General features: G+C 42.3%; 1 protein-coding gene across 2 annotated transcripts; it reads left to right on the top strand.

Moving 5' to 3' along the window:
- Positions 1-463: 463 nt before the first annotated feature.
- On the top strand, positions 464-10,830 carry LOC105900726 (MTOR-associated protein MEAK7-like). 2 transcript variants are annotated; one of them, XM_031565125.2, is made up of 8 exons: positions 464-578; positions 3,374-3,553; positions 3,874-4,107; positions 5,182-5,326; positions 6,013-6,411; positions 7,013-7,131; positions 7,532-7,711; positions 10,274-10,830. In XM_031565125.2, the coding sequence occupies exons 2-8, from the start codon at positions 3,398-3,400 to the stop codon at positions 10,388-10,390; spliced, it is 1,350 nt and encodes a 449-aa protein (XP_031420985.1). In that variant the 5' UTR covers positions 464-578; positions 3,374-3,397; the 3' UTR covers positions 10,391-10,830. The 2 variants fall into 2 exon arrangements, with proteins under 2 accessions (XP_031420985.1, XP_031420984.1); XM_031565124.2 differs by lacking the exon at positions 464-578 and having other exon boundaries at positions 3,242-3,553.
- The last annotated feature ends 4,617 nt before the right edge of the window (positions 10,831-15,447 follow it).

Raw genomic sequence — 15,447 nt, 5'->3', positions numbered from 1 at the left:
AAGTTGTCATGAACCATAACTGTTTGGGGATGTTCTCTCAACTAGATAGTTATCATACCTAGCGATAGCGTAGTTCGCTAGATAGATAGCTAGCTGCAAGCAGCTTCATTTACTTTGGAGCAGACATATGTGTGTTTTTCGATATATTGAGTTGGGAGTGGGGTCTCCCACACTGTTTAATCCACCGCCGGTACCTTTCCTCCTGTGTTTTGGGCTTTGGAAATGCGAGAGAAAAAAACGACGCATCCCTCGAATCTCTGTGTCAGATCTAAAAGTCCCGTAGGCAGGCACACTGTTTCACCATGCTGCTCAGACCTCAAAGTTGTCGGACCTTCTTCTCTTAGTAGCGGTTGCTAAGGTATGATTGGACGAGGTCCGTTCTAGGGAGGAGTTTCGCGATCGGTCAAATTGATTCGTTCATTTTGACTGGGTCTTCGGATACGGATCTTTAGATCATTTTTCACGTGACCTGCATAGGCTCAGAAGAGGAAACAGAAAGGATTTGTTTACCTCGTTCACTTTCGCGTGACTAGGGTTAGTAAGACGTGAATGATATTCGTTCTGCTTGGCTGAGAGAGGTACGTGTCCACACTGTAGTGCGATGTAAATTTAAAAAGTTTGTGTTCTAGCTTAAGTTTTGGTGCACACGGTGATTTGTACATGTGTTTTATGATGAGGGCACATAAAGTTGGTGAAGTTGTTTTGAGAGCTTTGCTGTTTTGAGAGTTTGGGGGATTGCTGACATAGCTAACCTCGTGTATCGTTTTACTGTATGCTAGCATTCGCCATTCTGTCTTTTTGTAGTGTAGCCCACATATTTCAGTTGTCCTTTCTTTCTTATGTTAGTCTGTGTTCTGCCTGGCTGAGAGAGCAGTGGCGTATATATATATAGTAATAATATAATAATTATAATATTATAATAGTATTGTTTTCTGTTTATAGTTTCTTCAAATTTAGACTTTTTTTAATGTAGTATTTTCTAATTCTAGTGGTTGGTTATCTGTCATGACAACGAACATATCGTCATACAAAATTGCCCCACCAGAAATTTGGGGCTAAAATCGCCACTGCTATTCATACTAAAATCTAAGCATGTGCTTTTTTATGTGATGTCTCCTTTAGGATTTGTATTTGGCGTTGATACAATCGTGAATAATTACTGTGTCTTATCAAACCTTAACTCTCCTGAGCAAGCTAGCGAGCTGTAGCTGATAGCACATCTAAATGAGACAGAAGGACATTTGCAGTTGCAGGATGGGTGAACGACACCAAGATATGGCATCCCGAGACAAAAAATATGTATGTGATCACAGGTCATGTAAGTAATTCAAACAGCGATTATCAACCGTGTTATTTTAGTGGTGGTTTAGAGTGCCAATATGGGCTTAAGAGTTGTAGTTAAAGCCTTTAGTAAAGGGCAAAACAGCTCGCTATCTATTAGCACTCTAGCTTGCTCAGGAGAGTTTAGCTTTAATAAGACACCGTAATTATTCACGACTGTATCAACGTGCTGCATTTCACTTAACAGGCCAGTCATTCCCTAAATCTTTTCGAATAGAACGAAATTGTATATTTGGGTTTCTTTGGCGACAGTTGTCGCATCCAACAGCACAACATATCCTGGGCATTTGAACTTTCTGTGGGTTGTGACCGACGCACAGCTAGACTACTGTGTCCGTGTTGGACACAAATATGGCGGCGCTTAGACACACGTCACATGGTATCCATGAATAGTAGTTGCTGTCGGTAGAGATAACGTATTTCCGCTGGTATCCATATTGAAACCGGAAGTTGGAACTTTACTTCGGTGTCTGGTTGGGTAAAACTTGTCATCTGACCTGAAAAGCCAATCACTTGTGTGTTTAGTCGTATGACTTCGTAAAAGTTCGGTTAACAAGTCAGTTGAGTATTGAGCCGTATAACTATGCAGAAAAAAAAGGCGATCGACACAATTTCTCAACGAAAAAGTAAAGGTCCTGGTATTAAAGGTCCGTGCCCCATCTCTGGCCTGACTCAAACACCGGCGCACCGGTCCGCTCCTCCACTTTTATTAGTGTGTGTTGACTACGGTAGTGGAAGGAAGTTTGGACGCTCCTCCACTCTTATTAGTGTGTGTGGACGCTCCTCCACTCTTATTAGTGATGGTCGAGTTCTACACAGCCATCATTGAGTCAATCCTCACCTCATCAATTACCATCTGGTTCGCTGCCTCTACTGCAAAGGACAAAGGCAGACTGCAGCGGATCATTCGGTCAGCCGAGAAGGTCATTGGCTGCGACCAGCCGTCTCTCCTAGACCTGTTCCACTCCAGGACCAGCAAGAGAGCATGCAAGATCATCGCTGATCCTTCCCATCCCGGTCACCACCTATTCCAAAGACTCCCATCTGGCAGAAGGTTCCGGGCTATAAAGACCAAAACCTCGCGCCACCTGAACAGTTTTTTCCCCACGGCAGTAGTGCTCACAAACAAGCCCCCTGCATCACACTGACTCTGGGTTTGCCAATTCCAATTCACAATTATTTATTATTATTTAATATTCTGTATTTGTCTTTTATTCTTGTTTTTGCTATTTTGTTGTTATGTTATGTGTTTTATGTCCTATGCACCAACCACCAAGATAATTTCCTGTATATGTAAATATACTTGGCCATTAAAATAATTCTGATTCTGATTCTGATTAGCCAGTCAAACGGAGTAAAGTACCCACTTCCGGTTTCAATAAAGATCCCAGCCGAAATACGTTATCTCTACCTACAGTTGCTGAGCTCTTATTCACCTACGAGCACCATAATTGGCAGACTATAGTGTTTGGGTGCGCCGCTTTAATTTACCTATGTAGAACGTTGCATCGCATTAGTTCCGCTTTTGTCGCTCGGTTGTAAAATCATAATAAATTAATAATTTTTGTATTTGGTCAGCACAGGGACATCTCTACGGGGGCACGGGCCACCCCAGGCCTCCGTGTAGAACCGCCACTGTGTGAGAGTCTGTATTCTGCTTGGCTGAGAGAGTCTGTGTTCTGCCTGGCTGAGAGAGACTGCATTCTGCTTGGCTAAGAGAGAATAAAGTGCCTAAAAGAACATCAGCGTCCTGTCATCAGTGTACCGGAACACAACGTCGGCAAAGTGCAGACCGCGCCGGCTACACTAGCAAATAGCTACTAAAAGCTAATTTATTAACCATAACAATATAACTTATCGTAGTGACAAATTATGTCGTGCTTGTTTTCTGTATGTACTTTAATGTTATTTCGGTAGTTTTTGTAACTCACAATGTAGGCCAACTCAGCCGCTTCAATATAGTATTCTTGTGTGATGCTCATGAGCCTTGTTCGCCTTTCATCTTAACTTGTATAATTCATGTTCTGCACAGGCAGGTACATACACATGTCCTGAGATGGGGAATGCTGAAAGTGTCGTTGTGCAGAAACGGCTGGCGCGGTTTGGACCCGACGAACAACCCATGGTGGAGGGGGTGTTCGACCGGCTCCTGTCAGGTTCTGCTGGTGCAGCTGGGGAAGAGAGCAAGGCCCTAACAGTCGACATGGTGAAAGTGTGTAGAACAGACATGTAGCCAATTTAAGTGAATATCAAATTTGAATAGACTGTGCTGTATGATAAATGCTTGAATTATTGCCAGAAATATGATCATCTTGTGTAGGGTTTGTGTTCTTTCGTGGAAACAAGTATTCCACAGTGACGGTTACAGTCAGTACAGTCACAAATAATACACTAGCTAAAGATAATATTCTTATAGTGGGTGGGCAGAGGATGCTAATGGGCTTTACCAACCTACTTGCCCACCTACAGCAATGGTCTTTGGAATGAACAGTACATGTTAGTGTGTGTATTCATGTATTCTGTATCTCATAGGCAAGCATGGGGAGCGTGGCATCAGATTCCATGATAATGAGAGTCTATGCATGCATGGCCAGCATCGATGCGGGGGTACCGATGGTTCCCGGTGGGGGGGTAAGTCGGGAGCAGCTGGTGATCTTCCTGGCAGACACCCTCTGTGGTACCGCAGAGGAGAGAGCACCCCTCGTCATGGCAATGGCACAGCGAAGCGGGAAAGGGGATGTGGCTACTGTTGACCAGATAAAACAGGTCAGTGAATGATAAGTAAGAGGCACATGAGATGAGATCATGAGATGTGTTATGTTTTGTGAACCACTTCACTAATGTGCTGTTGCCAGATCACATTCACTGCATTTCCTTGTTCATGTGGCCTACAAACTGTGCATTGGCATTTATTTCCATCCATGGTGTTGGAACCAGGAACCCAGATTAAATCTGATGCTGTTGACTCAGTGTTGACTTTTTGGAGCACAGATATATTTGTAATGACGAAGTTTGCATTCATATTGCTCAGTGCAAAATCTGTGCTGAGTGCCGAGTAGCTTAATCGGTCCAAGCCATGATGACAGGTCTTTGTAGATAGTCAAAATGTTCAAGCAGTCCCTCCAGGATCCTGCTGCTGAACAGCTCCTGGGTGAGCTGCTGAGTTCAGAGGTAAAAGTGTCAAGAGAAGGTTCTTACACTGGCCAAGAGGAAGTTAGAAGTTACAAGTAATACTCTACCTGCCCAGTGCTGTTCCTGAAAGTCCTGATCTCAGATGCAACACAGACTCTGGGTCAAAGGGGTTTGTTGTAATTGTTGCGGCCAAAAGTGACAGATTTTTTCTGTGGGAATTCTCAAAAGGTGCGGTTAAAATAATAATAATTAAACAATAAAAAAAATTTATGAAATAATTCACAAATGATGCAGAAATTCCATGACTGCGTTTTTATTTGTGTAAATATTGCAGTATTAAGAGAAAAGTGCAACACGCAATTGCATTTGAAAGCCTTAGTTACCTACAGAGGTATCCATTTGAGCCTTAGATTGAAATATTGAACTGATGCACTTTTTGGGGCAATGATTTTTTTTCATGTATTATGCGTTGTAGTGTTATTGTATTCATAACATACCACTAGTCTTGTGAGGGTCCCAAGAGGGCACTAAATAAGATATAATTTTAGCACTCTTGATAGTGAGTCTCATGTGTCTGGGAACTATAGTCACTTCAGAGGAACTCATGACACTGCAGGTGCTAGGCTGCTTTGGTAGTTCTTGTGCAGTTGCACAGTTCAAGAGTTTCTCAATCCTGCCGAGAATGACACTCTCCCCGGTCCTGTGCAGTTCCTGGAGGACCTGATCTCAGCTGTACTGCAGACTCTGGCCCACAGGGGGCGCCTGCGAGGCTGGAAGCCAGAGCTCATGGGAGACGGTGCCAGAGGGGTGAAGCTCCTGGCTGAACAGCTGAGTTCAGAGATCAAAGTGTCAGGTAAGGGATTCGCACTTGCCGAGAGGGGGAGACAGTTTCAAGTGTACGTTTGATTAGTAGGAGGGGGAACATGATTTTTCTGTTCAATTAAGGTCAAAATCATTGCCCACGACTTTTATTGATAATATAATTTCATCCAGTAAAATCATAATTATGCTGTTTTATAACTGTTTTGATGTTGAAGTTTGTAAGTGGTATAATCCAGCTTGATCTAGAGAGAAACAAAATAGATTTCTCTCAAACCAGAATCTCTTTCTACAAATATGGTTATCTGATGAAGTGTTACATTTGTCACCCATATATCCATAGAAAGGTTACCCCTCTGAAGTTAATGTCGCAACTTGTCATATGTCTTTAATCTGTGTAAAATACCCCACCCGCAATTCTAATCCAATACAATTGTGCTGTGCTAAAATCAACGATTTTCTCCCCACGATTTTCTAGCTGTCTGAACCTCTGTGTGCTTAAAAAAAGCCATGTTGTTTGTACACAGTCCTTGCTCTGTAAATGGGAAACAAACAGTGACTCGGACCGGGCGATCAACACATTGCACAGGAACACAGAAGGGATGGTTGTCATTAGATTGGTTGTTGCAAATCACACACTGCACCTTTAACCACTTACCTCTTACCCTCCCCTTGCCTCCCTTCCTCTGAACCCCCCCCCCCCCCCCCTTTGTCTCTCAGACCAGCAGACATGTGATACCCCTTGTCTGGAGGACTGGATCTTCCGCATCTCCTCTGTGGCTGTCTACCTGGAGCTACTGGTGAGTGAGGGGCTGTTGGTGACGCTGCCCTCCAGGCCGCCCCCCACCCTGCTCCCCTTGTGCCGCGAGGACTCCTGGGGGAAGGCGGCGAGCCTGCTGGACCTGCCCCTGCTGCTCTTCCTGGCGCCCCTGCTGCCGGCTGGCCACAGCACCCCCTGGAGGCTGCTCTTCTCCACGCACCTGCACGGCGAGAGCTTCACCCGGATGATGAGCTGCATCAAGGGTCACGGCCCCACCGTGCTGCTGCTGCGCGACACCAAAGGCCACGTGTTCGGCGGCTTCGCCTCCCACAGCTGGGAGATCAGGCCCCAGTTTCAGGGTGAGTACAAACACTTTGAAATTAATTTAAAAACAGTGACACACAGATATGATGCGCTTCTCCTCACAGAGATGAGTGGGATTAAGCCTTTAACATATGTTGGCTTATGACTGTTGTAATCAGTAATCATGCTGTGAATACTGGATCAAGAGATATAGCTGGTATTACAGGGATGGAAGGGATGGGGCTTTTAACAACAATTTGTTTTGGCCATTAATAATGATGTAATACAGCCTTGGCAATTTTTTGGTGTAGTAGGGACCTGGGAACTTTAGTAGACACTGTTGTTGCTCTGTTCAGTGTCCAGCCAGTTTAATCCCATCCATTTGGGCTTCAGAGAGGTTTCGGTGCTCAAAATACCTATAAAAATCATGTATACAATATATACATTTAATTCAGTCATCCATCTGATGTTTGGACAACGCATTCAATTCCCAGAACCTCCCCTTGAATAAATTAACTCTGAAATGCTTTGACCGTGTTGGATGTGTCGATCCTGTTGTGGGTGGTGTTTTGTGAGGGGCTATTGTCAGAGTCTGTATGCATGTGTGGGCTGTGTTTGGTTGTAAATAATGTGGTTTGTGTTGCTTTGCCTAAACAGGAGACTCCAGGTGCTTCCTCTTCTCCGTATTCCCCTGCATGCGTGTGTACACCTGCATCGGCTACAACCAGCATTACATGTATCTGAACCATGGACAACAGACCATGCCCAACGGACTGGTGAGGGAGCTCTGTGTGTAAACACACACACACACACACACACACACAGTGCACAGACACACAGCACACACTATACTCACTATACTCACTATACTCACTATACTCACTATTCCTATACTATGCAAATGTGTTTTTGGTAGAAATTGTATCGTTCATGTACAGTGAAGTTGTTACACAGCACAATATATTACAGGTATTTATGACATGGTTCTGTGGAATATTTGTATTTTGATTGGATATCTGAGGCCTTCAGGGATCAACTATTACCTGATAGCTAACCGATGCAGTGAATAATTTACTTTTTTGCATTTGTGTAACTAAAATATTTCACCCGTAACATAAAGCTGTGTGTTCTGTGTGTTGTTTGTGTTCTGGTTCCTTGTGTTCTTGTCTGTCTCAGGGCATGGGAGGGCAGCATGGCTACTTTGGGCTGTGGCTGGACAGTGAGTTTGGTCGTGGCCACAGCCGCGCTCGGCCGAAGTGTACCACATATGGTAGTCCCCAGCTCTCAGCCGAGGAGGACTTCAGCCTGGACGCTCTGGAGGTGTGGGCCGTCAGTGAGCCCCCACAACAGGAACAGGTCAGAACCTGACACACACACACACACACTCTGACAGACACTTACAGACACAGACAGACACACAAGCAGACTTGTGTATGTATGCATAGATAAAAACAAACAGTAACATACAAAAACACAAGCAGAAAGACATACACACACTCATAGACTTGTAGGTATAAATAGATACACACACAAGCAGACTCATAAAGATACATACACACAGGGGCGGTTTTGGGCACGGGCGAACCGGGCAGCCGCCCGGGGCGGCACTTTTTCATGACATGTGGGGGGCGGCATGAGCACTTAAAAAAAATCATCTGGGTGCAGAAGCAGTTTTCTATTATCTATCATATCACTGTGTGGGGAATTGGCAAATTGGCGCCCCCTGCAGCTGCAGGCGCCCCTGCTCGTTAAGAAGGTGCCGCAGATCCTGTGTGAGAAGGGGGAAGGGGAAGGGGAAGGGGAGGGGGGGGGCGCGGGGGACAGTTCACCTCTGGGTCTCCCAAATGGAACTTGTTAGGTTGGAATTTTCCTCTGCTAAAGTAATCAACTAAGCATACATGATTATAGGCATACTCATTATTCACTTTATTGTCATTGACAGTACCGGCTTACTTTCACCGCTGATGTTATGCTAGGCTTAGGCAAGTTATCTCTGGTTAAAACTAGCTAACGTTAGCTATTCACTAGCTGCGCTAGCTAGCTGGACAGTTATCGTAACGGTGTTAATTATCGGACTGCTTGTTCACGGCAAACGTTCACGTTGTCATGTTAATCCATTATTAAACTGAATATATCGATTGTTAATCCATTATTAAACTTAGCATTTTCATTGTTTAACAGAATGGCCGATGTTTGACACTGTCCGATAACTGACATAGCTACGCTAGGACACTGCCCTGTCAGGGACAGGGTAATGCTAGTTAATAAACTAATAAACGTAGGTCTACATCCCAGTGCCTCTCCAGATGAGTTAAATTAACTGAAGGTAAATGAAATTAATCTTTCCCTGAGGTGCATGAACAATGCTGGTATGGGATGTTGTTATCTGCAATCGTGATGACCGTGAGATGAGGCTTATCCCTCTTGCATTGTGATCTGTAAATTCTCGCATCCAATTTAAGCGCTTGTCATCCATCATATCTAGTTACATTTTGTACATATCCCTCCATTGCATAATGAAGTCCCTTTTTTTCCCGGCGGGGGGGGGGGGCAACGATTAAATTTTTTTTATCGCGATTAATCGCATTTCTATACGCAAAATCCAATAATTCATTCACAAGTAGTGTATAGCGCACTTTTATTTTAAATGTTCTGCCATATGAACGAAAGTGCCATAACATTTGTTGTGCAAACACTTTTAACATCAGCATTTTAATACAGTAGCAGTTAAATAAAATATTCATTTTAAATCTCAACTTAAACAATGTTATCAAAGCAAATACAAAATTAAAGCTCATTGCCACTGCCAGGGCATTAATGTTATCCTGTTCGTTATGAAAAAGAAAAAAACTGGCAAAAAATCCTGAGCCACAATCATATCATTAAAACAGGCAATTTCTGAGGTAACAGCAGAAACATTTTACTTTCATCAGGGAGCAGCATAACCTGTCTATGTTCAGTACCAAATGTCCCTGAGTGAGAAACCAGAAAATACTTTCAGTGCAGTTTATCAATTCCTAGAACTTGACACTGTTATTTTAAATGTACTGCCATATGAACTAAAGTGCCATAACATTTGTTGTGCAAACACTTAGCGTCAGCATTTTTGTATAGTAGCAGTTAAATAAAATAAATACTTTGTGTAATTCTCAACTTAAGCAATGTTATCAAAACAAACACAAAACTAAAGCTTATTGCCACTGCCAAGGCATTAATGTTAGAGTGTGGTGAAGCACCAAAAAGTTCACTGCTGGCAGTTACTCTGCTGTACGTAGTCTGCCGAAGCAAGATTTGCAATTATCACATGTTTGTATATATGTCTATGGCGAAGTATCGAGATTCTAAGTAACATGGAGACCAAACTTTGTTTGGTACTCCACGTAGATCATGAACCCTTGAATATACAAACGACTCAATTAAATCGGTTGAGAAATGTAAACGCTATAGTGCTTTTTATCCAGCTCCACCGCAGCTCGACCGTTCACTTGCGTTTGTTTACAGTCCAGCCTTTACCTTCCCAAGATGGCGGCGAGTTGGCATGTCGCAGCAGTCATAGACATATATATATGTCTATGGCAGCAATGCCCTTCTCCATGTTTGTTTATCCGCCCATTCTTTTCTTTTCTTGTTCCGCAGCAGTCAGCAGCAGACTTTTACAAAATAATAGCCTGTGAGCAACAGACTTTTACAATAATAAAATAAATAATAAAACCTGCGTTAACGCGCGATAAAATAATTGTCAGCGTTAATTAATTGATGCAATAACGCAATAATAACGCGTTAACGTGCCCCGCCCTAATATACAGTATATATATAGTCTGCTTGTTCAGACAATGTGTATTAATAATAATAACAAATAATTAACTGTGGTAAGTGAATGACACGCTTTATGTACTGTGCCACTGCTCTGTTTGACAGGACGAGAACAAGAGGAGTGTTTTAGATGCGGACCCAGAAGTGCAGGCCATGATGGAGCTGGCCGGGAAGACGTTACACAGCCAGGGCCTGAGAGAGCCAGAGGAGGACGAGCAGTAGTGGTGGAGGGGAAGATGGAGGAAGAAGAGGAGAGTAGATGCACCCATGTGAAGGTGTTGCTATGGGAGAATAAGACACAGACGTCATTCAGAGAGACACAGAGTTAAATAATGCAGATGAATATTACCTCAATTTCACATTTTTTGTGTGTATTATTCTGTTGTAAATTTGAATACATCTTGAACCAGCAGGAGCGGCTTTTGTTTGTCTGGAGATGTCCAGGACAATCTCATTCAAAATGTATTGAATGGTTAAAGTTTGTTAATGTGTGGAGATGTTATGTTTCCTATGAAAGACCTTGTTAACAAGGAAACTGATTTTGAAATTAGGACTTAGTTTTGGACACTCTCCAAAACATTATTTGGTCTGGTTGTGAGTAGAATTTGGCGTTAGTTCATTTACTGAACGTTATGGCTGAACTGAATAAAGAATAACAATGAGTCTGATACTCTAAATGTACTCTTAATTAACAGGTGTGAACGTGTGGTTACAGGGACCAAGTCACTCCATATCTTTACTCCCTATCGTACTCTAAAGACAAATATTGAATCCAGTTATTTCTACGTAAAATTTCATTCCAACGAACACATTGCAGGCTGTTCACAGGATGTTCTACTTCCTGAACCAGTCCTGCATGTCACTAAGCCAGGTCATCACGTTCTCTCTGCAGAAGTTTCTGTTAGGGTCGCTTTCTCTAGAGTTCGATTTTGCTTCTGCCAGCTTCATGGAAATTAAGCGGTATAGGGACGGTAGATATGCGAACCAGACATTCAATTTCCATGCAGACTGGATTTACATCATGAATGGGAAATGTTTGTCTGGAAAAATGATAAGCAGTTAAAAGTGAAACCTGGCTGATCTGTAATGGAATGGAAGCCCACCAAAATACATTTGTGTATTTATGAAACATGAAGGTGTCAGGATGACAACAGGAATTGGATGATTTCATTTAAGCAATAAGGTACGAGAGGCAGTACTGTATCGTCAATAATGTACTGTTCAAGGGTGTTGTTAGGCCCGACGCAAAGCGGAGCTTATTGCTTTTATAATACGGGTGCCAGCAACATTATAAATAGTAAGCACAAAATAGTTGTAATAGCCACCAAACGTTGTGTATCGCATTTCAGTAGCCTAGACTCTATAGAAAATAGTCCCCGAATGTGTGGCTGTTGCTATGCAACAGACAAACAGCATTGGGAACATCACGTATTTAGCCTATACTCTTCTGAGCAAGCTAAAGTGGTAATAGCTAGCGACCTGTTTACGGTCACAACCCACAGAAAGTTAAAACTGCCCGGCATATGTTGTGCTGATGGATGCGACAACAGTCGCCAGAGAAAACCTAGATATACAATCGTTAATAATTGCTGTGTCTTATTAGAGCTAAACTCTCCTGAGCAAGCTAGAGTGCTAATAACTAGCGAGCTGTTTAGCCCTTTGGGATTTGGCTACAACTCGTTAGCCCATATTGGCACTCTTGCTTGCTCAGGAACAGTTAGCTTTGATCAGATCCAGGATACATGTCCTGTGATCTCATACATATTGTTTTTGTCTCCAAATGCCATATCTTGGTGTCGTTCACCCATCCTGCAACTGCATATTGAAAGGCATCTCTACTCTTGAAATCTCCGGTTTATGTACAAGATACATTTAAATGATGGGGGCAGATGCTTTGCAAAAACACAGAGGAATTGCTAATCGCTAACGGCTAGTAGCATGCTAACCTTTGATAGGTGGCAATATACCGCGCAAATCCTCTTAGACGTATTTTTCAGTTACAATAATGGGGTTTTTATATTGTACAGTGTCTATTTCTCGGTAACTTTCTAAAAATCTAAGCAAAAAAAAGTAAAACTTAAAACTTTTAGGTACAAATACGATGATCTACGGAGATTTGATCCGCCATTTTTTTTCTAACTAAGGTAGTATATTTTGAGTGCGCACTGATATGGAACGCTCAGGTAAATGTAAACAGCTGTACAGTACATTATGGCTCAATACAGTACACCCCGTGACCTCCTTTCAACCAATCAGAATGCTTGATTTCATCTACCCGTATTATAATTTACATTAGACAATGGGTCTATGGGAATTACAGGGGTGCAAACTCGTCACCTTTCGGCGAAATTCGCCGTTTTTGAGCCAAAATAGGTCATTTGTGTGATTCGTGTAGATTTGCAATAAAAATGTTTTTTTTTGGGGGGGGGGGGGTCCTCCAAGTAATCGAACGCAAGCTGTCATGAATATTTTTTTTCACCATGACAGGCACGCTTTTTATTTCGGGTCTGTTCGAAATGGAAGGTAGCTGCCTCGATGCCGTAATAGACAGGTGTATTACAAGCAGAGGTTAAATTGGGCCGGAGCGCTCCGGAGCTCAGCTCCGCCTCCTTATGTCTACAACAAACCCCGCCGGAGCCCAGCTCCGTCTCCGTCAGTGTACAATAATAATATATTACTTTTAATATTTTTTCATCTCCTGACAAACGCATTGCAATATGAGACTATATAACTCACAAGACTACTCAAAGACACTGTAGCCAATCAATGATACATGGAATTATGAGGCGTGATAGGGCATTCTACTGATTCTCTCGTGAAGTGCACGTCAGTGAACGTCAAAAATCGACACCTACAATATTTGGTGATTGTTAAAATGGTTTTCTAAAGGATCATTGTTGTAGTTAATAAGCTGTCCACCAAAGCGCCATCGCTAGAATGTGTGAAGAAGGTTAGTGTTTATTTATGATCTGTTTTTTCGCTATTCAGTCTGACATTTCAGCCTGAAACAACAAATTAACTAAGCTAACTTAAAGGACGCAGCCAAGCAGTTTAGCCTTCACTCAGAACCGAACCTAATAGCCAACTAGCCAAGCTATCCTAACCCAAAGAAAAAGCATGACACAACTTTGCGACAAGGTGCAGTTGAACTCTCATCAAGGGGCTAATATCCATAGGGGACAAGGGCACAACAAACGCCTATGATGGCCAATGACGGCCGCACTAAAAAGCGAGTAACACCATACAAATCACTGGCTAGCTAGCCGCTAGCAAATGTCAAATCGTGTAGCCTATCGCTACCTGCTTTAATTGTTTTAGTATTCTTTTTTGGAAATTCATAATTTCTTAGTTCATTGACTGACAAAGGGGTCTTTAGTGTTACCTAGATTCCTATGATCTTTGCAATATAGGCCTAACTGAAATAATCAAACTCAACTATTAGTTTTCCATATATTTTTGACAATACCAGTTTAACTAAAATACTAGGCTAATATGATATAAAGACATGTGTCCCTATGTTGTGGTTTCAGCTCTGAATTACACAAAATATTTAAGTTCACATAGGCTAACTTAAGCTTGTTGGTGCAAAGTAATTTTGAAAAACTGTAATAGATTCCAATGATCCTGAAACAAGTGATGATATAGGCTACTGTATAAATACCAATGTCTGTTTTAATGATAGCTGCATTAATGTACTCATGAACATAGGCTACATTTTATATTCTTCATGCAGCTTTGTTATGTGTGAATAATAAATACGTTTCTTAATGTTGTTTGATGATATTCAAAAGATAATACATTGAATTGTAGCCTTTTTGTTTGAAAAATAATAAGAAGTGGAAAAAGAGCCCCTTAAGTCTAATAATGCATACATTCATAATGTATCTGAGAGCGATATAAATAATGATGCTTTTGAAAGATGACCATTGACCGCACACAAGGGCTCCCCCTCCTCACAAAAGCCAATTTAACCACTGATTACAAGTGTATTACATGTCTTTCGGGTGAAAGTGTTGGTTTCGAGCTGCCTTTTTAATATGGCAATTACGGTAACGTGTGACGTTGGTACGCTGCAAGAACGTTATACTATCTAACGTATGCTAACGTGCTAATGTCAGACAGTTGGCTGACAGACGCCTCGCAAATCACATCAACCATTTTTGCTGGTTACAATAACGGTGGTATCGGATAGTACAGTGTCTTTTTCTCTGTAACTTTTGAAAAATCGAAAAATGTACATTTACTTAAAAGACATGGCCGTCAGCCGAGTTTGGTCCGGAGTTTAGCTGCTAAAGTTATCTTCTGTCCTGTCGTTTGAAGCAAACCTTTTAGCTCTGGCATTGGTCTCCCATTAGGCTATGTATTTATCTATCACTTCACTGGATTGGAAGTCCATTTTCCAGGCTATCGCACGCCCCCTTCATTGAGGCAGAGGTTAGGTTTGCCTCCCCTATGTGCTTTTTTACTGTGGTTTTATGACAGATTAGCAAGACTAAATAGCTGCTTCACATACGTGAAATACATTACATTATCTATTATATGGATACAAACGACATATAATAAAAGTGTCTACAAATATTGACAAACAATGAGAAAGCAAAAGTCATGCGCTCAACCCAGTGTGAGGGATTGCACAATCTGAGATGAGGCGCAGCTCGTCGCTGCCTCACCTCGCCGCTGCCTCACCTCGGGAGTCGCCTCTCTGTCAACAGGACATGGTCAAATTCAGCGATCTTGATTATAAAAATTATCGGAATAATACAAAAAAATAATTTAAAGCAAAGATCAGTAGATACATATTAATATTTATTTTATCATTATTTGTTTTTTTACTTTTCATGAGGCTCTGCCTCCCCTGACCGCACGTCCCTATGTGTATGTAATCTGAAGCACTGACCCGTTTTCTACTGCCGGGCGCTTCACTGCAATTGAACAAATGTACCACTCTCCTACTTCAGTTTGGTTTCAGAATGAGAGAATTTTAGGAGGAGGATGCCATTACTGTGGCTCAACTAGGAGTTAGTTGCAAATGGGCCTTGTCCTGACAAGCTAGACTCAAAGAGTAAAGGGAAAAGAATATGTGTTCCTGCCCTCCGGCCTTGTCCTTAACCCCACCCACCCTTTATGGACTTTTGGAGTTTTCTTTGGGCCGTCTGGAAGCCGACCCTTAGAGGGGGGGTTCTGTCACGACTTCGGGCAACCATTTGGCACATTGGCGGCCTCTGGTGGCCAAAGGACATCATGAACTCATTTGTGTCCACATGTGCCTTTGTTGTCTT

The sequence above is a fragment of the Clupea harengus genome, chromosome 3, assembly GCF_900700415.2.
Source record: "Clupea harengus chromosome 3, Ch_v2.0.2, whole genome shotgun sequence".
Taxonomy (NCBI): domain Eukaryota; kingdom Metazoa; phylum Chordata; class Actinopteri; order Clupeiformes; family Clupeidae; genus Clupea; species Clupea harengus.
The sequence above is the reverse complement of the archived record's forward strand: the minus strand, read 5'-3'. Positions and strand labels throughout refer to the sequence as shown.

Coding starts and splice junctions, on each gene's coding strand:
- LOC105900726 (XM_031565125.2), top strand. CDS start 3,398: ATGGGGAATGCTGAAAGTGTCGTTGTGCAGAAACGGCTGGCGCGGTTT. Junction 4,108..5,181: donor CTGTTGACCAGATAAAACAG/GTCAGTGAATGA, acceptor GGTCCTGTGCAG/TTCCTGGAGGACCTGATCTC. Junction 5,327..6,012: donor TTCAGAGATCAAAGTGTCAG/GTAAGGGATTCG, acceptor TTTGTCTCTCAG/ACCAGCAGACATGTGATACC.